Source organism: Cydia amplana, chromosome 5, assembly GCF_948474715.1.
Source record: "Cydia amplana chromosome 5, ilCydAmpl1.1, whole genome shotgun sequence".
Lineage (NCBI taxonomy): Eukaryota > Metazoa > Arthropoda > Insecta > Lepidoptera > Tortricidae > Cydia > Cydia amplana.
This window is the reverse complement of record NC_086073.1, coordinates 11,388,292-11,412,087: the sequence shown is the minus strand read 5'-3', so window position 1 is coordinate 11,412,087 and position 23,796 is coordinate 11,388,292. Positions and strand designations below refer to the sequence as shown.

Sequence of the window (23,796 nt, the reverse complement as noted above, 5' to 3'; positions counted from 1 at the left end):
CAAAGGAAAATTTTATAAGGAGTGTTAGTGAACTTAAACAATCCTGAGTTATTCCTACTGCGATTAACGTGTAAAGGAAAAAGTTTTGGTTTTAAATGATAATCCTTGCAGATAATTTAAAGGGTAAGATATTTTATTTAATATTCTGTTCAATGTACTGTACCAGACCAGGTGTTTCTTTTTGCCTTTTAATACAAGAATAGATTGATAACTGATAATACCCTGTAGTTTATGCATATTTATCCGGTTTATCCCCCCTTCACCTCACCTTCGGTTTGGGCCAGAAACACCTGCGATCTGGAGCATTCACGAATTCACCTCCCTAGGTATGTAATGTACTATTGTCTCGTAAATTTTTCGAACAAATGAAAATCAACTTAATTAAAAATACAACTAGATTCAAACTTCCACCTACAATTTGGCGGTATGAGGCCGGAATTCTGATATTAAAGCCAATATCTCATTTCAGTATCAGTACCAATTTATGAACCCTCATTACTTGGGTTTGGATTATATCAGACAAACAAAATTCTCCGGATATGATCTCAATAGAGGACTAATTAAATATAAAAGTTTCGATTGCATAGATTGAATGCTTTAGATTTTATTGATATCTAAAAAACCCCAATTTCGTCACTCACTCACTCACTGATGATCATCAAAATTCTAGGGTACTTCCTAAAGACCTAGTAGAAAGCTGAAATTTGGTATATAAGCTAGTATTAGTACACAAAAACAAAAACAAAACTAAAACTTTTACCCCCCAAACCCTAGTTCTAACTAAGTTTCTATGAGACTTCCGCAAATTTTGACGCTAGAGGTCTGAAAATTGATATAGGGAAAATTGTATAATAAAATTCATATTTTAGAATTTTTAGTAAATCATCCCCAGCCCTTTAAATTAAGGGATGGAAAATTCTCATAAGTAACTTACAAAAAGAAGTGAAATCCCACCATAATAATTTTCATTGCCAAGACAAAACCATGGACCTATAATTCTAGGTCCATGGACAATACCATAAGCTTCCAACTTCCAACTCTACAAGCCCTAACTTGACAAACTCTATACCTTGTAAAAATATGTGGTTTGGGGTTTCGCTACCGTCACATGGGTGTAAGGGGAAAAATGTATTCACTATTCATTAAGTTTTTGTTGTGGTACAGTAGTAAAGACGGCCAAGCCACATATTTTTTACTAATTAAATAGTAGAGTTATAGTTCGTTTTTTTTAGCATTAGAAAGAACTTGAAAGAAGGTAAGCAATTTTGACATGTCTTTTTTATTACTTATGAAAGCAGAAGACTATAAAAGATCGTATTAGATTCATAATTGTTACATATTTTTAAATTGTGTTTTTCAATTAAAAGACACATCAAGATTGTTTACCTTATTTCTAATGCTAAAAAAAACGAAGTATAGAAGCTTCGCTCTACATGAGATCTGATAACTTTTTGACAATGAAAGCTTCATAGTTTCGTCTTGGCAACATTTTACTTGAAAATGTTTTAGATGGGATATCTATTTCAGTTTAAAATAATCCGATGTTGCATGGAGTCGGACCAAGCTAACTCTGCATGGCATTTGCAATGCCAAAGATGGCAATGTCACCATGAATGTCACATTTCTATGAAAATCTGACGTTTTATAATAAGGGATTTAGAAAGCAAACTTTACAATTGTCATGTTTGGGCATACTATAATTTATAACGTTGAAACATGTTGGTAGAATACGTTACGTAAAAGTGTTATAATTAGGATATGGGAATATTATTCTCAACAATACTCGACCCCAGCTACATAATCGTCCAAACTGCGTCATGAGAGCACGTTCCGTTCTCCGTCTCCGTTCGTCAACGTTCGTTCATAACATAACGCGGGCCGCGCACGTTATAGCTGGGCACGTTAACTGGGCACGTGCGCCGGCCACGCGACTCGTGACCTACAATTGGCCCGCCCGCGCTCGCTAGCGTCACGTGTACAGGGTATTCTCTTCTCAAATCTTCGTAGTACTTAGTCTTCGAGAGGGCGGATTCCCCTTAGTTTTTAATTAAAAAAAAATCTTTATTCGGATTCCGATTCGCTCGACAGGACTTGGAATTTGGATGGAATTGCAATTGTAAAATTGTATGATGTTAAATGTTTATACGGTTCGGTTTTTCCGTATCCGTATCCGTATACAACGCTGACAAACAGAACTAAAAACGTGACGGTTGAAATTTACACCGAATAATGTATTTGTAAATATTGTATCTGTAAGCTGTAAGTAACAAGTAATCACATTCAATGAAAGAACAATTGCATGGGCTAAGAAAGGAGGCCGATTTTTATTTAACAATTTGTTAAAGTTTTGATCCTGCTATGATACTACCTAGCCTAGATAATACTCATTGCATCTAACGCACACCAATAAGTGCGAGCAAGATGCCTAATTACATGATCTCTCCCCTGTGCATTTCGTGCGCACTAATCAGCGTGAGCCATCATCAAGGTCGTGTCAAAACATCAACATCTTAACAAATTTTATATCAGAATCCGCCTCATGCCAGTAGCTTTTTTAGGGTTCCGTAGCCAAATGGCAAAAAACGGAACCCTTATAGATTCGTCATGTCTGTCTGTCTGTCTGTCTGTCCGTCTGTCCGTCTGTCTGTCCGTCCGTATGTCACAGCCACTTTTCTCCGAAACTATAAGAACTATACTGTTGAAACTAGGTAAGTAGATGTATTCTGTGAACCGCATTAAGATTTTCACACAAAAATAGAAAAAAAAACAATCAATTTTTGGGGTTCCCCATACTTCGAACTGAAACTCAAAAATTTTTTTTTCATCAAACCCATACGTGTGGGGTATCTATGGATAGGTCTTCAAAAATGATATTGAGGTTTCTAATATCATTTTTTTCTAAACTGAATAGTTTGCGCGAGAGACACTTCCAAAGTGGTAAAATGTGTGTCCCCCCTGTAACTTCTAAAATAAGAGAATGATAATACTAAAAAAAATATATGATGTACATTACCATGTAAACTTCCACCGAAAATTGGTTTGAACGAGATCTAGTAAGTAGTTTTTTTTTATACGTCATAAATCGCCTAAATACGGAACCCTTCATGGGCGAGTCCGACTCGCACTTGGCCGCTTTTTAAATACAGGACACAGAGAGAATACAATAAATTGAATAGGTACGTATGTATAAAGGCGAACGTGTCTCTATTGTCTCTAACATCTCTATATCGTATATCTTCCAACAGTTAGTTTTAGCTAAACTTTACAGTTTTGTATCGAAACAATGAAACGATTTAAGCAATGCTCTCCCAATCGTATCCCTCGTTATTGTGTTGTTACTCAGGCATGTGTATAAACACGAGACACGTCGAGTAAGCGTCATCCGAGTGTAGGTTAGGTATGTAAGAGGTATGTATGTACGCCTCTACTTGTAGAGAGATAGGTGCAATGCACGTCATTACTTTATCAGTTATGTTTTCATTATGTAAACTTTATTATACCTTATACAGTGCAAAATGTATAGGTACCTATTTTTGCAGCTCAGGATTTCGAACATAGCGCGTAGTTAATAGGACTATTGCTAGTTTGCTACCTTGCGCACTTCATTATGTGCCCCTTGTCTCTTATGAGGTGTCGCACACCAAAAACATAAAAGTAAATTTCCGTCCATCATTAAAAATAGAGGAAGCTACCGGGCCAATCTGTGCAAGATACCAGCAGGCTTAAACGAATAACGCAATCTATGCCAGCAGGCTGTTAAATTGCTTAACAAACTACCTGTGGAAATTGAAATGCAATACAGGTCTTCAAACAAAAAAAATCATAGTTTTTGTTGAGAAATACGTATTCTTCCATAATTTTGTTAATCTGTATAAGAGATTTTAAAAAAAATGTTAAGCACCTAAATATGATATCGGACAATAACGGATAAGGAGAATAGGGCCACTTTATATTTTAATGTAATAGACAGTCGACAGGAATAGTGATCAAACACATTTCAACAGATTTTTCAAAGTTATATATCTGTCGCTGTCGGATCGTATAATCCGCCGTATTACATTACGGCTAACCGTTTTACAAAACAGGGGCGTTTTGAAATGCGGCGGTTCGACGATTAGACGGATTGAATGCGGCTGAATGAAAATCCGCCGGAATGTATTCGGCGCCATACGTTCTTCAACACGGCTAGCCGTAATGTAATACAGCGAGTCATTAGCCGCCGCTTTGACAGTTTTTAGTTCCCATTTTTAACACTCGTGGCGCTGCCTGACATAACAACAACAAACTATGAAAAACGCTGGGGTGTCCATCAAATCTGGAGTTCGTCGGACTGTTTCTTTTCAAAAACATTTCCTTTGCAACTTAACTAGACGGAGCCCCGCTTCGCGGGGCTCCTATTTCTGAGCGGTTTGCCCTTCGGGCATCTGAAGCTACCTAACGAACCTAACCTACCTACCTATTGATTTAGTGAGACGTCCGTGAAAACATTACACTTTGGGGAAAAAAGCGTAGGTAGGTAAGTAGGTTAGGTTCGTTAGGTAGCTTCAGATGCCCGAAGGGCAAACCACCCAGAAATAGGGGCCCCGTCTGTTTAAGTTGTGAAGGAAATGTTTTGGAAAACAAACACATGTAGTGCGGTGGGACCATGATAAAAATAAACTAAATTGCAAACATTGTCAAACTCCGGTTACGTAGGCGACCGAAAGAACTGGTTACTCTACAATCTAAATAGTAGATATGATGCGGCTAAACGTAGGCCGCCTTATTGAAGAACGTATCGCAATGACAATCCGGCTAATCGTCGAACCGCCGCATTTCAAAACGCCCCTGTTTTGTAAAACGGCGGATTATACGATCTGAATACGACATATCTACCAACGTTCGTGCAGAACTACGTACGTAATTTAGACACGTATATACTTACTATAAGGTCTATAAGGTACTTCTAGCACTCTTCGGAATCTTACCTATAATTTTTTGTTGCAGATAAAATATGGAGTGGGTTCTTAGGAGTCCACAGATTCATAGCATATTCAGCAATCTTGGCTTTATGCACACAGATGGATATCACGTAAATGACAACTGTAATGGTGAGTTCAATTCGTTAGATAGTACATTATCCTAAAATTGGAAACAGACAAAGACAATAATATTGTTTTAATGATTTGTAATTTTGTAGTAGGTATACAAGCAACATACAACTAAAGGATTCGTTTCTGGTATTACCAGCCCATTGTTGGTATTAAAATTTACAGTCGTCTCGTCAGTCTCTATTCCTAAACCCTAGCTCGAAACGAATCCCTTAACGATTCCTTTAGTTAAGTATAGGTACATTAGGTACGTTATTTGTATACTACAAGATAATCAAGTGTTGAAATACAACAATTGTATTATGTGACTGGTTTAAAAGTGATTGAGAAACCTACTGTAACAGATACGAGTATCCAATGTAATTCTCAGTAAACTAAACAGTGTCTGATTAGAAGGATGTGCGATATTAGGTCAAAATTAGATATCAAGTAATTAATAACTTAAAAATATATTTTCAGCTGCCCTCGAAACTATTTTACACAATATTATAACTGAAGACAAGTATCTACGAACATACCGCAGGAGCATCAGTTTCGGGCAAAACATAAAAAAAGACTTAATACCTCTTTTGATACACGCAAAGGAAGATAAAACTATAGAATTACTAGTGAGAATACTAGTCAATTTGTCTATACCCATAGAGTGCTTGCTATCGGTTGAAGTAACATCGCAATCAGATTTTGGTTTGCATATAGTATTTGAAATAAACCAGTTACTCACAGCCACTAAAGCGGCCTTTACTGGTCCACGGGCAACAAAAGTCGTTGTAGACTTTTTAAAGAAAAATGTGGACCCTGGTCAACCAGAAGTGTCACCTGAACAATGTACAAACATAAGTAACAGTCTTTTGTTATTGAGAAACATACTGCATATACCAGAGGACGTTAAAAGTCCTATTTCAGGCAACAATGGATCTGGTCATGCCGTGCAAAATCAGATTCTCTGGAACATGTTTAGCCAAAGTGTCGAGAAAGTACTGATTAAGCTAATGATTATACCGGAAGCGGTAAGTGATCAGCTCTCCAATGTTAACATTTGCTTTTGAATCTCGCAAAGTGAATGTTTGCTAATGTCAATTAAAAGCAATTCCCGGTCGTAAGATTCGATTTCTTGAGTAACAGTACCATACAAAGTTAGTATATAATTACGATAAACTTTCGAATTCGAATCGTGCAATATGGTAGGTGCTTCTAATGACAAAAAAGCAATATCCGAATGTAAGATTCGATTTCTAGCAATGCAACAGTTAAACAAAGTTAAAAATACAGTTGAACAGCTAAGTATTGTCAAATATAGTTTAAATTAAAACGAAACTAAATTGATTAATTAAAACTGAATCGGGGTGCCCACGCGGATATTTTCCAAGTGATTAGTGACCACAGACCTTCGGTGATCGCTCCGTGCTTTGTGTTACGTGATGGGGTTAACGTAACGACGCCTCCCGCGCCTGCGCTGGCGGGTCCCGTGCTCCAGCGCCGCGCTGACGTCTCTCTGCTCTTCCGTTCAACGCCCTTTTGGTCTGTACGATGGCTTTTACACACGACTGCCTGCCAGAATGTATATTCTCCAGGTGGTTCTTTAAACTTCTCACTAACAAATATCGGTGACAATGTCAACAAACTAAACCTATGCGTAATATGCTGTTACAATTTTTTTTTAAAGTTGGAGATCATTATTTTTCATTTATTTTAACACTTAAAGAGCTCTTACATTTTGTACAATATGAACTATATATAATCCTTAGTAGCGCTGCGATTTTTTTTCCTGTTGATTGCTTTAAATTCTCAAAAACAATAGATTCTTTAATATATATATATAATGCGATGTTGAATGAGATTAGGTTTGTGTTTTGTACTTATTTTATATTCCAGACTAATTGGGGAGTTACAATGGTACAACTTATAGCACTGATGTATAAAGATCAGCATGTGGTTACGTTGCACAAACTTCTCAATATGTGGCTGGAGTCGTGTAATTCTGAGAGTTCAGAAGACAATGAAAGTAACACTTCTCCACCGGATAGAGGTACTTAATAAATATAGTCAAATTATATATTATATATATAGACGTGTTATACATATAAGATTTATTAAATAGGAGATACCAACATATATAAACATATAACATGTTTTAGGTAGTGAAGATTCGTCACCTATGCTGACATCAGATCCGACGTCAGATTCGTCAGATACGGGTGGTAGCGGAAAAAGTAACGATGAACCAAATTCGGAGACCAATGGGTGGGGAACTTCCGAAAACATTACAATGAAAGATGAGAATCAACAGTTTCTACCTCTGTTACCTGATGAGAGTGACATTCACATGAGAGATCAAGACGCTTCGACTGGCGATGAAAATATGAAGTCTGATAATGTATGATACGTTTTTACTTTTGAAATTAAGTGTTTATTACATATTTATAAATTTAATCATGATTGTAGATGTAACTTAAATATTACAGGAAGAAAAACTGATGTCAGAAGATTTACCAACCGAGACAAGTAATAGTCAACAGCCAGCAAAGGCTGAGAAGAAGGGGAAGGGAATAATATCTGAAAATTCTGATTGCGGATATGGAACGCAAATCGAAAATCAAGAGTCAATTTCTACTTCAAGCAACGATGACGAGATACCTTTCAAAAAACCAGTTCATCAAAAACCACACAATCCTAAACAAAGAGTGAACACCAAGGCACGGACTGGTATTACATTACAAGAGAGAAAGCGTAAGAAGATAACTAAGAGGGGTAAAGCGAATATGTAAGTATTCTAACGTGATTTTTTAAATTTACATGAAATAATTAAAGATTTTCACAATTAATTGCATTTCAGTGAAAATCTAATTCGTTATTTCAGCATAAACGTACAAGGTCTCACTCATCAAACTCCAACAGATGATGACATATCCTATGTGCTTAAAGAATTTACTGTTGACTTTTTACTCAAAGGTTACAATTCTTTAGTACAAACACTACATAGTCAAATCCTCACAAACGTATTATTGGAAATCGACACGTCACATTTTTTCTGGTTAGTGACTTATTTTCTGAAGTTTGCTACCCAAATCGAATTGGATTTAAAACAAATTTCCGGTGTAATATCTTTTGATATAGTATCATATTTGACCGCTGAGGGTGTCAATTTATGTGAACAATTTGAATTGGCTGTTAAGCTAGACAGAAATAACTTGAAGCCAAGTAGCCGGCGTCTTCATCTGGTAAGTGTTAAGATGTCATATGTTCTGTTCGTATAGTTGTTGATGTATTTTTTTTTCTGCTTGTACCTATGTAAATTCAATGTTGACGTGTAAAAGTACCCTTGTGGGTCGTATTCCTGTTTCGTCGGATTCCTGATTCGTCGTATTATTGTTTCGTGGGAATTATATACATATAATTAAATATGTCGTGCAGTAAACCAGTATTTACTACCTAAATATGAAGATTTAATGTAATCACCAGTGATCGTACTTTTTCTAGCATTTTTAGCACATTTCGACGAATCAGGAATCCGACGAAACAGGAATACGACGAAACAGGAATACGACGAACCAGGAACAAACCCCTTGTGGCCTATTAGCTGAATAAATGTTGAAGTTTGAAGTTTGCAGTAGTCCTGTTCTTGTATGATGAACCCTTAAATAACCTTGACTTTTCAGGTTGTTACAGCCATCAGAGAGTTTGTACAAGCCATTGAAGTGTACAAAAAATGTCCGCATATTTGTACCGTTGATAAAGACGCCCTTATAACATTACAAAACAAAATGTGTGAAACCGATGAATTGAGGTCACTTTTAGTGCTGCTGCTACGTCACTATAATCCGAAATACCATTCCAAGCAGTATTTACAGGTATAAATTTAGAGCTTTTTACTCACGGTTTTCTAACTCTAGTTGTGTTTTTCGTCTATTACTTATGTAGTGCTCCGTGCATGATCACGGAGCACTTCGGTCTTGCTTGCGGTTAAACGCGTTCTTTTGTCCCTTTTTTATTGACAATGGGGAAACAATGTAAAATGAAACGATTGCTCGCATTTAATGTTCTTAATTCTAATTGTTTCATATGTTTTACAGGACCTCGTTGTTACAAACCACATACTGCTGACATTTTTGGATAGTGCCATGAGGAACCCGAACTACACCGGTTCTACCGACATTGCAGAACACATTAGACAGTACGTACACATATTCCCTATCTCCTGTAGTATATCGGCAATTCGGTAGGTTAGGTATCAGACACAATATTGATATATTTTGTAGACGCATGCCGTGCCACGTGACGTACTAGGTTTTATGTTGTATGTATGTTAACATTTTTTGTCGTTCCTTATTCACTACGGTCACGGTAAACAAACTACCTCAAGTTACCGACATCATGAAATATTGATGTACCTACTTGCTTACTGTTTTGGTTAGACTGCCCACGGATGGATCAGTTTGTTGCGTTCTTACTTTATGTAACAGATTGTGACTGGTGGCACAGAATAAATAATAGTACTAAGTACAGAAGACTCACTCTCTAACAAAACGCGTCTGTTACGATCAGCACAGATATGGCCGCTAGGTGGCGACAGCGCCACGCGCGGCTTATGGCTTTCCCCAAAATTGGGGCCGAACAGATGTACTTTTAGCTACCTGTAGCAAAGCGACGAAATCGCGGAGTGAGACATGCCTGCTGGTGGGCGGATATTTAATAAAATATAGGGTATGGTTAACGAAAATTGAACGTATTAAATTCAATTACGCGGAAATGCTTTGTTCATAGCGTGAGACATTACTATGTTCCTCTTCTTCCCACGAACTAAGCTAATCTATCTTTATCTTCCTAAGAACCATCAATACCATCATACTAGAAAAATTTGCTGTTGAATGTCTTTCACTTTAAAGCCGATCGAAACAAAAGAAATGTGACTCTGTCCCAATTGAAAATGGTGGAAATTGTATTGAAGTCATTGGTGCAGTCACCTGCAATAATATGTTACTCTTCGAAGGCCGCAAAAATATGTGGCCCGCTCGGGGTCCCTTTGTTTCCCATAAAGCTTTAAGTCATAATGTATTGTTTGTTTTTATTTTATTTATTAAGGTAATTACAACACAATATCTAAACTTAATTACAAAAGTATCGTTAAACCAGTAAGGTTTGTCTCGAATGTCTCGATACTCCTTCCGCGATAGATTTTCATATTATCAAGAGTCATAAAACTGAAACCGTTAACTTTTCAGGGTTTTCGTAAGATTATCCTATAGTTAAATAAAACAAACCTAACCTAGTCAGGTTAGGTTTGTTTTATGGCAATCCTGAAAAGTGACGCGTTTCTGAACGAACTGAATTATGACTAACGCGAAAATGCGGGCAAACAATACATTATGACTTCTAACTTTTTGGGAAACAATAGAGACCCGGCACGCTCTTATGGATCTACAAATAAGATCGTGTCAGATATTTTTTGCGGCCTTCGTTGTGTACCTACCTAACATATTATTGCAGTTACCACGGGCAACAAAAACAATGATTAGGTACACAAGCTGTAATTATTAATTGTTTAACAAAAGAAAACGCCAATTCGTAACTTCATAGGAGAAACTTGTCCCTTTACGGAAACTCTTCGAGTCAACACCAACGAAGTGTTATCGCGAAAATAAGTTTAAACAATCACCTTTCGTTATCCAGCGCTATTGATTCGTGTTGAGCATCTTTATTGATTCGCGCACTCAAAGGAGTTTTGTCTGATACAGGTTCGCGACCCCTGAAATAATGTACCAATACGGGCTATTGCTAGAAGAGTACGCGGTGAACGGGGAGTTCGTCAACGACTGCGTGTTCACGATCATGCACCACGTGGGAGGGGAGCTGGACAGTTTGATCAGTTTATATCAACCTAAGATATTGAAGACGTTCACTTCTATTTGGAGGTCTGAATTTGAAATTTGCGACGTAAGTGAAAAATTCATTTCGTCTAAACATAATTGGCATCGCGTTTTTTTTTTCAAATTGATTTTTTACGCTTATTGCAAGGATACCGCAAATAAGTTGCTTACATTACATTATTAGGCACAAACATTTTAATAATTGCATGTTCATGTTCAAGTTTAGTGAACAAAGCTTAATAATATTGACATTTACAAATTAACTTAATTGCTTTTACAGGATTGGTCTGATTTAATAGAATATGTGATAAACACGTTTATAAAGAAGCCGCACGCGCTGTTAACTACTGACAACTTTAGAATGGATACACAGATATTTGACGATAAGAAAGTCGTAACCGAACAGCAAGCAGTAGTTGCGTCTGCAAAGAAAGATCCCCAGCCTGCGGCCGAAGGGGGGGAGAACAACTCTGTGCACAGTAGTGCAAGTCACTCATCTAAAGAAAGGTATTACATTACACTTTAGGCATTTAAAATATACGAGTTTTGTCTTAAAAAATACAAGCAATAAATTTAATTAACAATTTTATCTCATTTCAATAAAAAAATCAAAATCAAAATGTTTATTTACATTTAAGTCTATGTCTGGATCATAGACTGGATAAACTGACAAAAATGTCATCCGTTGCTGGTTATTGGCTACGTACCCTGTACCCTGGGTGACCTGGGTTATTCACTGAAAAACATGGTTCTATAGAATTTGAATTCACCAATTACGCATTTTTGTGGTAGTAGTTATCTATATATATAAATGCAAGTGTCCTGACTGACTGACTGACTGACTGACTGACTGATTCATCAACGCAGAGCCGAAACTACAAAAGCTAGAAAGTTGAAATTTGCACACTAGGTTGAATTTATAAAGTGTACAAGAGATAAGAAGCGATTTTGAAAAATTCAACCCCTAAGGGGGTTAAAAAGGGGATGAAAGGTTGTATGGGGTGCAAGTTTTATTTTAAGCTAGGAATTTGAAACTTTGTAAAAATATACTATATTAAAAAACAAGAAAACTAATTTCTACGTTTTCGAAAATTCATCCCCCAAGGTGGTGAAAAAGGGGTTGAAAGTTTGTATGGATATCAAATATTTTTGGGAGTGTTAGACTTGAAACTTTGTATATGGAGATATTATTATAAGACGGGAAAAGTAATTTCAGCGTTTTTGAAAATTCATCCCCTAACAGGGTTAAAAAGGGGTTGAAAGTTTGAACCCATTACAAATGCTTTGAAACTTCTTAGAAAGACATAATAGCCGATGACAAAAAAAAGGAATTGCGACGTTTTAGGTAATTCAACCCCTAAGGGGGTAAAAAAGGGGATGAAACTTTGTCCTGGGGTGCAAATTTTATTTTAAGCTAGGACCTTGAAACTTCGTAAAAAGGTACTAAATTAAAAAACAAGAAAACTAATTTCTGCGTTTTCGAAAATTCATCCCCCAAGGTGGTGAAAAAGGGGTTGAAAGTTTGTATGGAGATCAAATATTTTTGAGAGTGTTGGACTTGAAACTTTGTACATGGGGATATTATTATAAGACGGGAAAAGTAATTTCAGCGTTTTTGAAAATTCATCCCCCAAGGTGGTGAAAAAGGGGTTGAAAATTTGTATGGAGATCAAATATTTTTGTGAGTGTTGGACTTGAAACTTTGTATATGGGGATATTATTATAAGACGGGAAAAGTAATTTCAGCGTTTTTGAAAATTCATCCCCTAACAGGGTTAAAAAGGGGTTGATAGTTTGAATCCATTACAAATGCTTTGAAACTTCTTAGAAAGACATAATAGCCGATGACAAAAAACAGGACTTGCGACGTTTCAGGTAATTCAACCCCTAAGGGGGTAAAAAAGGGGATGAAACTTTGTCCTGGGGTGCAAATTTTATTTTAAGCTAGGACCTTGAAACTTCGTAAAAAGGTACTAAATTAAAAAACAAGAAAACTGATTTCTGCGTTTTCGAAAATTCATCCCCCAAGGTGGTGAAAAAGGGGTTGAAAGTTTGTATGGAGATCAAATATTTTTGAGAGTGTTGGACTTGAAACTTTGTACATGGGGATATTATTATAAGACGGGAAAAGTAATTTCAGCGTTTTTGAAAATTCATCCCCCAAGGTGGTGAAAAAGGGGTTGAAAATTTGTATGGAGATCAAATATTTTTGTGAGTGTTGGACTTGAAACTTTGTATATGGGGATATTATTATAAGACGGGAAAAGTAATTTCAGCGTTTTTGAAAATTCATCCCCTAACAGGGTTAAAAAGGGGTTGATAGTTTGAATCCATTACAAATGCTTTGAAACTTCTTAGAAAGACATAATAGCCGATGACAAAAAACAGGACTTGCGACGTTTCAGGTAATTCAACCCCTAAGGGGGTAAAAAAGGGGATGAAACTTTGTCCTGGGGTGCAAATTTTATTTTAAGCTAGGACCTTGAAACTTCGTAAAAAGGTACTAAATTTAAAACAAGAAAACTAATTTCTGCGTTTTCGAAAATTCATCCCCCAAGGTGGTGAAAAAGGGGTTGAAAGTTTGTATGGAGATCAAATATTTTTGAGAGTGTTGGACTTGAAACTTTGTATATGGGGATATTATTATAAGACGGGAAAAGTTATTTCAGCGTTTTTGAAAATTCATCCCCCAAGGTGGTGAAAAAGGGGTTGAAAGTTTGTATGGAGATCAAATATTTTTGTGAGTGTTGGACTTGAAACTTTGTATATGGGGATATTATTATAAGACGGGAAAAGTAATTTCAGCGTTTTTGAAAATTCATCCCCTAACAGGGTTAAAAAGGGGTTGATAGTTTAAATCCATTACAAATGCTTTGAAACTTCTTAGAAAGACATAATAGCCGATGACAAAAAACAGGACTTGCGACGTTTCAGGTAATTCAACCCCTAAGGGGGTAAAAAAGGGGATGAAACTTTGTCCTGGGGTGCAAATTTTATTTTAAGCTAGGACCTTAAAACATCGTAAAAAGGTAATTAATTAAAAAAACAAGAAAACTAATTTCAGCGTTTTTAAAACTTCATCCGCCGAGGTGGTAAAAACGGGGTTGAAAGTTTGTACGGAGATCAAATATTTTTGAGAGTGCGGGACTTGAATCTTTGTATTTTGGTATATTATTAGAAGACAGGAAAAGTTATTTCAGCGTTTTGTAAAATTCATCCCCTAACAGGGTTAAAAGGGGGTTGAAAGTTTGTATGGAGTTCAAATTTTATTTTAAGTTAGGAACTGGAAACTTCGTAAAAATATATGTTATTAAAATACAAGAAAACTAATTTCAGCGTTTTTGAATTATCATCCCCTAAGGTGGTAAAAAGGGGGTTGAAAGTTTGTATGGATATCAAACATTTTTTCGAACGCGGGACTTGAATCTTTGTATTTCGGGATATTATTAAAATACAGGAAAAATAATTTCAGCGTTTTATAAAATTCATCCCCCAACAGGGTTAAAAAGGGGTTGAAAGTTTTAATCCATTACAAATGCTTTGAAACTTCTTAGAAAGGCATAATAGCCGATTACAAAAAAAAGTAATTGCTACGTTTTTGGAAATTCAACCCCTAAGGGGGATAAAAGAGGATGAAAGTTCGTCTTAGGGTGCAAATTTTATTTTAAGCTAGGAACTTGAAACTTTGCAAAAAGGTATTAAATTAAGATACAAGAAAACCAATTTCAGCGTTTTTGAAAATTCATCCCCTAAGGTGGTGAAAAAGGGGTTGGAAGTTTGTATGGATATCAAACATTTTTTTCGAACGCGTGACTTGAATCTTTCTATTTGAGGATATTATTAGAAGACATGAAAAGTTATTTTAGCGTTTTGTAAAATTCATCCTCTAACAGGGTTAAAACAGGGGGTTGAAAGTTTGTATAGGGTTCAAATTTTATTTAAAGCTACAAACTTGAAACTTCGTAAAAATGTATTTTATCAAAAGAGAAGAAAACTAATTTCAGAGATTTTGATAATTCATCCCCCGAGGTGGTGAAAAAGGGGTTGAAAATTTGTTTGGAGGCCAAACATTTTTTTGAGTGCGGGACTTGAATCGTTGTATAAAGGCATATTATTAGAATACAAGAAAAATAATTTCAGCTTTTAAAAAATCATCCCCTAAAATGATTAAAAAGGGGTTGAAAGTTTGTATAGGGTTCAAATTTTATTAAAAGCTAGGAACTTCAAACTTCGTAAATAGGTAGTTAGGTAGTAGGTTTTATTAAATAGAGGACATGAAAATCTTCTAAGGGGGTTTAGAGGGATTATATCGAGGACAATTTTATTCAGTTAGGGGCTTGAAACTTCGTAGGTTGTGAAAGACAAAGTCTCATGCGTTGTATAATATTAATAATTAACAAATGATTAACCGTCCTACCGCAATCACTTGCTGCACAATGTTCTAAGCTAATGTAGAATATATAACCACCAATATACAAATCCACGCGTACGAAGTCGCGGGCAACAGCTAGTATATTATAAGCGCACTGGGTATAATGGGTCATCTAAGCATGCTATTAATTATTAGTGGCATGTGTTCACTAACAACATAGACTTTGATCATTAAATTGAATCTTAGAGCGAAGAATTGAATGCATAGCTGTAGGGTTCCTACTTAACCTACTTTATAGTCTACTAGCTTTTGCCCGCGACTTCGTCTGTGTGGAATTAGTACAGTCAGCTGCAGAGAAAAGGTACCATCCCTGCATAGAACTTTTTCTCTGCAGCTGACTGTACCAGCAGTTAGAGTAAGTATAGCGCCTGGATAAAATCTAATGGCAATAGTTTTGAGCATAATATGCTTAATTGCTTACACCAATTAACAGGCAATTCATTAATTTTCTCTTTTCCACCCTCTTTAGAGATGTCTTCCGACATAAAACTATCCTATATCTTTATGCCAAATGTAAACTAAGTCAGTTCAGCGGTTTAAGCGTGAATAGGTAGCAGACGGAAAGACAGACAGACAAACTTTCGCATTTTTAATAATGTATGGATTATTAGGCGCCAGCAATTTTTCTTTTAATAAATTATGTTGTGTCTACTGACTGACGGAACACCGCGGTGTCGCAAACAGACGATCCACCCTTTTCTTACTATGACTGTTTTATTACTATTATTTATTTCCTTTATTTATTTAAATTCTTAGGCTAGGTGATTTATATTATGAATATAAAAGTAAAATATAAAAACACTTACAAAACAATAAAAAAATACATATAAACACATTATAAAAAACCTAACCTAGGGTGCCGCCGGCAGCGGGGCAAGGCCCAAGCTACCGGTGGTCAGGGCTGCAGAGAGAGGAACCGGCGGACTATCCGCGCCGTGTCCAAGATCACCGCCTTCTGCATCTGGCCCTTGATCCAACCACCTAGCGAGAGTCTCTCAAGATGTTGGTCGAGACTTCGCTATTAGACCGTTCGCTGAAACAACTATCGGGACAATGATCGTCGAATCAACATCCCACATGGCGGTTATCTCGTGAGCCAAGTCCAGGTACTTACTGGACTTGTCCTGCTCGGCTTTCACGAGATTCTCATCATGGGGATGGTGATGTCAACGAGCACGGCCCGGCGTTGCGATCGATCTATATCACAATGTCAGGCTATTATTTATTATTATTATTTTCTTTATTTATTTTTTGTCATAAGTTAGGTTATTTATAATATGAATATAAAAGTAAAATATAAAAACACTTACAAAACAATAAAAAATACATATAAACACATTATAAAAAACCTAACCTAGGGTGCCGCCAGCAGCGGGGCAAGGCCCAAGCTACCGGTGGTCAGGGCTGCAGAGAGAGGAACCGGCGGACTATCCGCGCCGTGTCCAAGAAATATTATTATTATTCTTTAATTGATTTTATTTTGCAGGTGGACTGAAGATGAACTTTCATCTTTAAATTGGAATTATTTGCAATGCAACACTCATCCGGATGTCATCGGCGAAATCATAAGATGCTTTAAAGAAAACAGCACAGTTAAGTCTAGAGATTCTGTGATCAGAGAATTATACAAGCAAAATATAATAAACAAAGAGGAATATGAAAAACTGTCTAAGTCTGAAGTTAACACCGAAAAGGGCGCTAAGATGAACAAAGAAATGAGGGATGTTGAGATCGGAAAGTTATGTGAGCAACTAAGAAAAGACGGAAAAACTAAATGTTTAGACTGGGTTCAACAAGTTTTACTTGAAACTTGTTACGCAAAATTGCAAATCGAGAAGAGCGAATGCGGCACGACCGCGGATCCGGGTATCCATCAGTTCAAGTTGTTTAATCAAGGATGTCTAATCAATTCGCCAGTGATGTCTCCTGTGTCCTATCACGCTCTACGTAAGTATTTATGTAGTCTGGTTTTTTATTTTTTCATTTAGTTGTTCTTACATAAAGCCACTCAGCATGATTGATAATGCACTTATACCGATACAAATAAGCGAAACTATTAGTACTTTATAATTAGCTATTATATGACACTAAACACACAGCTCTATAAATTGCACACCTTCAATTGATTTTACAACCCCTTTGTTGCCCAACCACTGTCACACCCACCGCTGAACAGTTGCCAGGCGCCCGGATTAAATAATAATGATAGTATGGCACACTAACTAGAGGGATTTCGTTGCTCTATAAATTGCATACCTATTTCCGTAGCTAGCTCTCCGTCTATAATGTTCTATAACTAATTCTATTTCCATTATCTTTTCAGTTCTTAATCAATCTGTGCCCCTGGTACCGTGGAATTGTGAACAAGCTGCCATGTGCAAGGATTTAAAGTTTTTGCAACTGCTACATAAATTGGGATTCCAAATGCCGGTTGACACCGGCAAAGTATTCATAAGGATACCGCATGTCTGGTCAGCTGATGTCTTGTACGAAGTGGCTGGCAGAGTCGCTGTTATTGACACAAGTAAGTTTACTGCTATTGACGTTACACTGAGGTTGACCTACATTCATTCATAAATAGAACGCGATTTGTAGAGATTTTAGACTTTTAAACTGAGTACTTTTTGGGAGGTTCTTTTCCCTTCAGTGGAATTCTTTCCATATGGATTTGTTTATATTTTATTCTCGTTAAAATTAAGTCTACTCATCTTTAGTTTAGAGCACTACTTAAATGATACGACATGTGCATATAATATCTTGAAATTTTGCTGCCATAACTAAAACTGCTAGAATATTTATTTATTTAAACTTTATTGCACAATACACACAAATAATGTACAAATGGCGGACTTAATGCCTAATAGCATTCTCTACCAGTCGACCATGGGGCCAAACAGAGACATGTAAAATTGGCGCAAGGAGAAAAAGGATTTTACTTATTAGAACTTAGTAAACAACTAAACAATATCTAGTAACGGTAACATTGGAATTTTCCGTTTTCGCCCGACATTGCGGTATTTCCTCTACTGATGTTATGTAACGACCTTGCGTTTGTTTACCTGCGAGAGCTTTATTTATGCATCTATTATATTTATATTATAGTAGTATACTGTGTCTGTTAATATAACTTGGGTACAATGACAGCTGTCACCGTATCAAGCTATGTGAAATAACTATAATTTTAATTTACGGCTTGTGACACTATTTAACATCATTTATTTGTATGACTACTCTATCAAAGACATAATTATGTAACTCCTATTCTCTTTGACTCGATCCACGTTTTTGATCAGAATATCGAATATAAAATACCTAGTATAGTTGGTAAAATTGGTTTCGAAATTATCCCGCAAACAATAATTTGTTCTTAATCGTTTTTTTACGCTAATGAGATATTGTGTTATTGTTTCAAGCAAAACTAAAATTCTCCATCAACGAAGTAACTAGTAGCGGGTGTAAGAACGCCACTCAGCAGTGCAACCCGCCGATGTCGCCGGGTCTCCCCGAGGAAGGCACGTCGATGATCGCCGCGCCAGACAACTTCTATCAGATACAGAAACGGAAACACCTCGCTGCTATTATGAATTTTACGCCTAGGTAAGAAACGCTGCGCCTTCATTATTTTTTCATGGGCACATTTACCCTCCAGACTCCAGCACCCCTAGCACATGATTGGCGCGACAGTATCTCGCGGCGAGATAGACTGGGTAGTCTATCTCGCCGCGAGATACTGTCGCGCCAATCATGTGCTAGCCCGGCAGTACTCTCAACGTGACTTTACCGCACCTGTATTTGCTGTACTTGACGCGGCGAAAGGGGATCCCTATAACAGTTCATTTTTGTATTGAGTAGGGGAACGGGGGGTAATGAGAGCGGTCGGGTAATGAGTGCAGCATTGAGTCGCAGGAGGCGGTTGCTTGTTTTTCGTTCCGTGCTTATAAAAAAAGTTCAGATTGTCAGCGACGAGATAAGCATGGAAATATGATATTGTTGAACAAGTTTGTACTAATTGCATACACAAATTAATCATCTATCAAGTGCCATTCAATCGATTTTGATAGAAAACTGAATAAAATATTTATGTAATTATTTATCAAAATGGAGGTAAGCGGGTAATGGGAGCCTAGGATTTATCTAAAGATCTGAAGGATCTAAAGATTTATCTTTATTAGCAAAGTAAGGTTTTGTTGATTTAGTTATGGTAAAAATCATATCCAGCAAGATTCTAAATTATGGCTCTCTTTACCCTTATGGAAAAAAAGGCTCTCATTTTCCGAAGTGTGAGAGCGAATGACTTTTTTATATTTTGATTTGTTTTCCAAAAAGCATAAATATCTTTAGCAGGTTCAAAACGTGATTATCTGATACTCAAATAAACAAGGTTTATGTTCAATACTTATTATAATTTAAACATATGTCGTTTTTATTAACAATTTTCCTTAGTAGGCTCCAATTACCCCCCGCTCCCCTAACTGTCAATTTCAAATATTTTTTATACTTTTTTGGTAATTTAACACATTTTCTTATTTAGAAATGTAACAATTAAGTACATAATAAAAATATGGTAAAACTCTTTTTCTAATTATTTTTTAACTTAAGTCTATCCAAAAGCGAGTTAGAGTAAGTATACCGATTTCGTAAACTCATTGTAAGGGTACAGGACATAAATGGACGGTTTCACGGTACTTAAGTTACCATAAGGGCTTAACAGACCTTGCAACAAATCGCATGCGATTTGCGAATGAACTCAATCGATCGATCAAATGCCGCAATGTATCGCAAATAACATGCAATTATCGGTGAGGTTTGTAGAGGCTTTATTATACGATTTATACGAAACTCAAGAGGTTTATAAATATGTTTTAATTAAGATTTAAAGTCAATAACAAGGAATAAAGAGTGAGGTGTATATAATATATTATTGATAATGATTATGATGGAATTAACTTACTTATTTTACGAAGATTTAAAAACGTGAAGCATTTTTTGTTATCAAAAATAAGGAAAACTTTATGTGTATGCCTACAAAATACCCGACAGAGGTTTTTAATGTTGTTATACATGGTGGCTACTTTACTCAAAAAGTTGGTAGACTTTTTTACTGTTGCCACAGAATAAGTAATAGTATTATCATACAGAACGGTCACATACCGCCCCGCCCCAACTCGCATTACCTCGCTCCGCGACCATATTATCCCGCGACATGAATCTGGCGTGTTCTCAGTACTGCGACTTACGCACACATACACAATGATGCGTATACAGGCGTGCCGTGCACACATATAAACGCAAATGATTTTTGATGTATGGCGTGTCCGCCCTGTGCTGTTGCTAGTAAAATAATAAAGCACATATTAGCGGCTGGCGACATTCCAGTCACGTTATTAAGTCAACTTGAATGAATTCCAGGCCAGGTTCGTCGTTCAACACGGATGTTCAAACCGAAAACAAGCCTTGTTGGCTGGAGCTAGTGCAACAGTCTCAAGACCTTCAATTGACTTGTACCGTGGAAAGGTAAGCGACCTATACATACGATGTTATTAACTCCATAAGGCCCACTTGCACCATCCCACTAACCCGCGGTTAAGTGGTTAAACCGTTAACCTAGTGTCAAATTGTACTGGTAACCATGGTAACTCCAGGTTTAAAGGGTTAACCCCGGGTTAGTGAAACGGTGCAAGTGGACCTAAGTGTAATAAGGCTTTTTATTAGCATTCTGTAACTACTTTCTAAGTATTTTTATCTTGTATAGTACATAATTATGTATGTTCTATGTAACTCCAGTTAAGGCCGCGTTTCCACCAGAGATAAGCGAGGATGCGTGGCGAGGGATGTGTTTTTATAAAAAAGAATCAGTTCATTTGTTTTCCTCGTTCAGCGTGTAGTGATTCTATTGGTTCTTAACAAAAACATCCCTCGCTACGCATCCTCGCTCATTTCTAGTGAAAACACAGCCTAATAGGCGAATTAGACTCTCGCGCGAGCCACGAGACGAGCCGCGAGCCGCGCCACGAGACGCGAGTGTAAGCGGTGGGCTCGCGGCTCGTCTCGTGGCTCGCAAGCTCGTCGAGCTAATATAATTTAAACACTAACGGCACGGCATAAGGTATATAACCGAATGACAAGCCGAACGCGAGTGTAAGCGGTGGGCTCGCGTCTCGTGGCGCGGCTCGCGGCTCGTCTCGTGGCTCGCGCGAGAGTCTAATCCGCCTATAATAAAAAGGCGGATACTTATCTCTACTAAGTGTATGTCGACTCCTCTTATAATATATGTATGATAGTGTTTTTAATCCTACCTATTCACAGCAACAAATTTTGGCTTCTGTAAAAAAAAATGAATATTGCCGTCGTACGTGGTAATCGTATATTGGATGAAATGAAATGAATGTTACAGCGTTAAATCTACCATACCAAAACCGTCCGCAGTCTAGTCAGTTTAAAATAATTTTAATATGTTCGAGTACACGGTGTACGTACATCATCAGATCATCTCGATATGGTACCATAATTATTGCATTGTCACCCAACTTACATAATTAAAAATGTGAAGTTTCAGCTAAATCGAACAATAGGAAGTGGGTCTAATTTGGTTTGTTATATTTGACCCGGACATACCTACATACAAACAGCAACCCTCCTAACTGTAAATCAGTGGACCTTGTTACTAAAGGCATAAAGGTCCACCGATATAGAGTTAACAGTGTGGGCGATGGTACTAACATTGAAAACTAATAAATAAAAGCGTAAAAGGACTTCCGGTTCGAGCGCCATCTTTATAGTCTGCCTCGTGATTAATTCTTTTGTTTTTTGCTCATTAACATTGTTTAAAAGTTTAAAGTGTAATATCGGTAGCTTTTTATACAGTAAACTAATGTGGTAGTGTGCAGTGAATGGAGAATTAATCTTGAAACGCGTTTAACCACCAATTTGGAGTCAACGGCCGGTAGTCCACGTGCTACTTGTAAAGACCGGCTATCGCTTTACAAGAGCTAATAAAATCACCGTACACTGACTGTCTAATACCTTGATATCAACTTGATACTGGCGAAATAGTCCTACTGGACTGAAGCCATAATTTTGAAAGCCATAAAAATTAAGAACAAATAACAATTTACTAGACGCTACGGGCAACACCGCCCTCAAGTCCATAACAAGAAAAAAAAAGCGTGTAAAATTAACGTTATTATGTAAATTTGTTAAGTGTCCTGGAAGACGTGGAGGCGCTAACAAAGTCGAAGGCACCTTCGACTTCGGCGGTGCAGCAAGCGGCGGCCGCGCCCGCCCTGCCCGAGATCAGGCCTCCCGAGGACTTCATCGCTCAGCTCGAGAGCAACTCCGAGGAGTTGGAGGATAACAACAGGTAAGATGAACTGCTTCTGTGACCACTGCAATTGGCAAGGTGCGAAGTCGGTGGAGGGGGAAGTGGCGCTGATCGTCACAAACACAGGTAATCTTATGGAATGGCCGCCATTAGTACTAGCGGCAGCCGCTTGAACTAATTTTACTCCATAAGATTTAACATAGAAAGTCTGCCAAAATGAGGGCAGCACCAGTCGTGCACCTAGCGAATAGACAATATCCCACTCCAACATACAATCGGGCAATAGTCCCGAGTCGGTTTATATTGATATGCAGATATGTCGAACTATATTTATAAAATGGTTTACGAAAAAGTTTTTAACACATTCAGTGCCGAAAACCCGACTATCGGGTATTTTATGATTTTGTTTCAGGCCGGACGACCCGATAGTCGGGATCGTGGTACTACAGCTTTATATGACGATTTTTTTGTGGCCTGGCACAGATGTATTGTTTGGCTGGGGGGCAATGAATGTGTTAACACCCTTTGTACAGGTCGATTCACGAAAGCTGGAACTAATGGAATGAACGAAACTTTCATTGTACGAGTGTGAGTGACACCTGTATCGGTAAGTAGGCCACCATTGGTTAATATGTCACACACAGATATTATCATTCACTCATTCCATTCGTGCCAGCTCTTGTGAATCGACCTGTACCTAATTAGTGAGAGTAAAAATAAATATTTATCGCCTTTAATCGAAAATGCTGATCAGGGTGGGAGAGCAGACTACGAGATCTCCCCTTTTATGATCCACCACACAAGCAATTCCTCTGTCGCTAACATACATTTTCCTTTACTGTTATAGCGTCAGCGAAACTGCGTCGGTCGCATCAGACCTAACCCGCATGTACGTTTCGGACGAAGAGGAGAAATTGGAGGTAGCGCTACGGCCGAGCGGCACAGCGGACGCGAGCGGCGACGGCGAGCCCGGCCGCGCCGAGCGCTCCGCCGCCGAGCGACCCGGGGTCTACGCTCCCACTTTCTGAAGACAACTTAACGCAATTCTCACATTCTATTCTTACGTCGATGGCTAGCGGTTAGAATAAG

General features: G+C 37.5%; 1 protein-coding gene across 2 annotated transcripts; it reads left to right on the top strand.

The window, feature by feature from the left end:
• Positions 1-19: 19 nt before the first annotated feature.
• Positions 20-23,796, top strand: LOC134648030 (protein timeless-like). Of its 2 annotated transcripts, none has more exons than XM_063502463.1 (17): positions 20-123; positions 4,987-5,090; positions 5,550-6,097; positions 6,963-7,116; positions 7,226-7,464; positions 7,553-7,851; positions 7,948-8,308; positions 8,747-8,938; positions 9,161-9,261; positions 10,823-11,021; positions 11,235-11,461; positions 16,873-17,333; positions 17,710-17,910; positions 18,800-18,983; positions 20,796-20,900; positions 22,588-22,746; positions 23,555-23,796. In XM_063502463.1, the coding sequence occupies exons 2-17, from the start codon at positions 4,994-4,996 to the stop codon at positions 23,733-23,735; spliced, it is 3,708 nt and encodes a 1,235-aa protein (XP_063358533.1). In that variant the 5' UTR covers positions 20-123; positions 4,987-4,993; the 3' UTR covers positions 23,736-23,796. The 2 variants fall into 2 exon arrangements, with proteins under 2 accessions (XP_063358533.1, XP_063358532.1); XM_063502462.1 differs by having other exon boundaries at positions 7,924-8,308.

Coding starts and splice junctions, on each gene's coding strand:
- LOC134648030 (XM_063502462.1), top strand. CDS start 4,994: ATGGAGTGGGTTCTTAGGAGTCCACAGATTCATAGCATATTCAGCAAT. Junction 7,465..7,552: donor AAAATATGAAGTCTGATAAT/GTATGATACGTT, acceptor TAAATATTACAG/GAAGAAAAACTGATGTCAGA. Junction 7,852..7,923: donor AAGAGGGGTAAAGCGAATAT/GTAAGTATTCTA, acceptor ATTGCATTTCAG/TGAAAATCTAATTCGTTATT.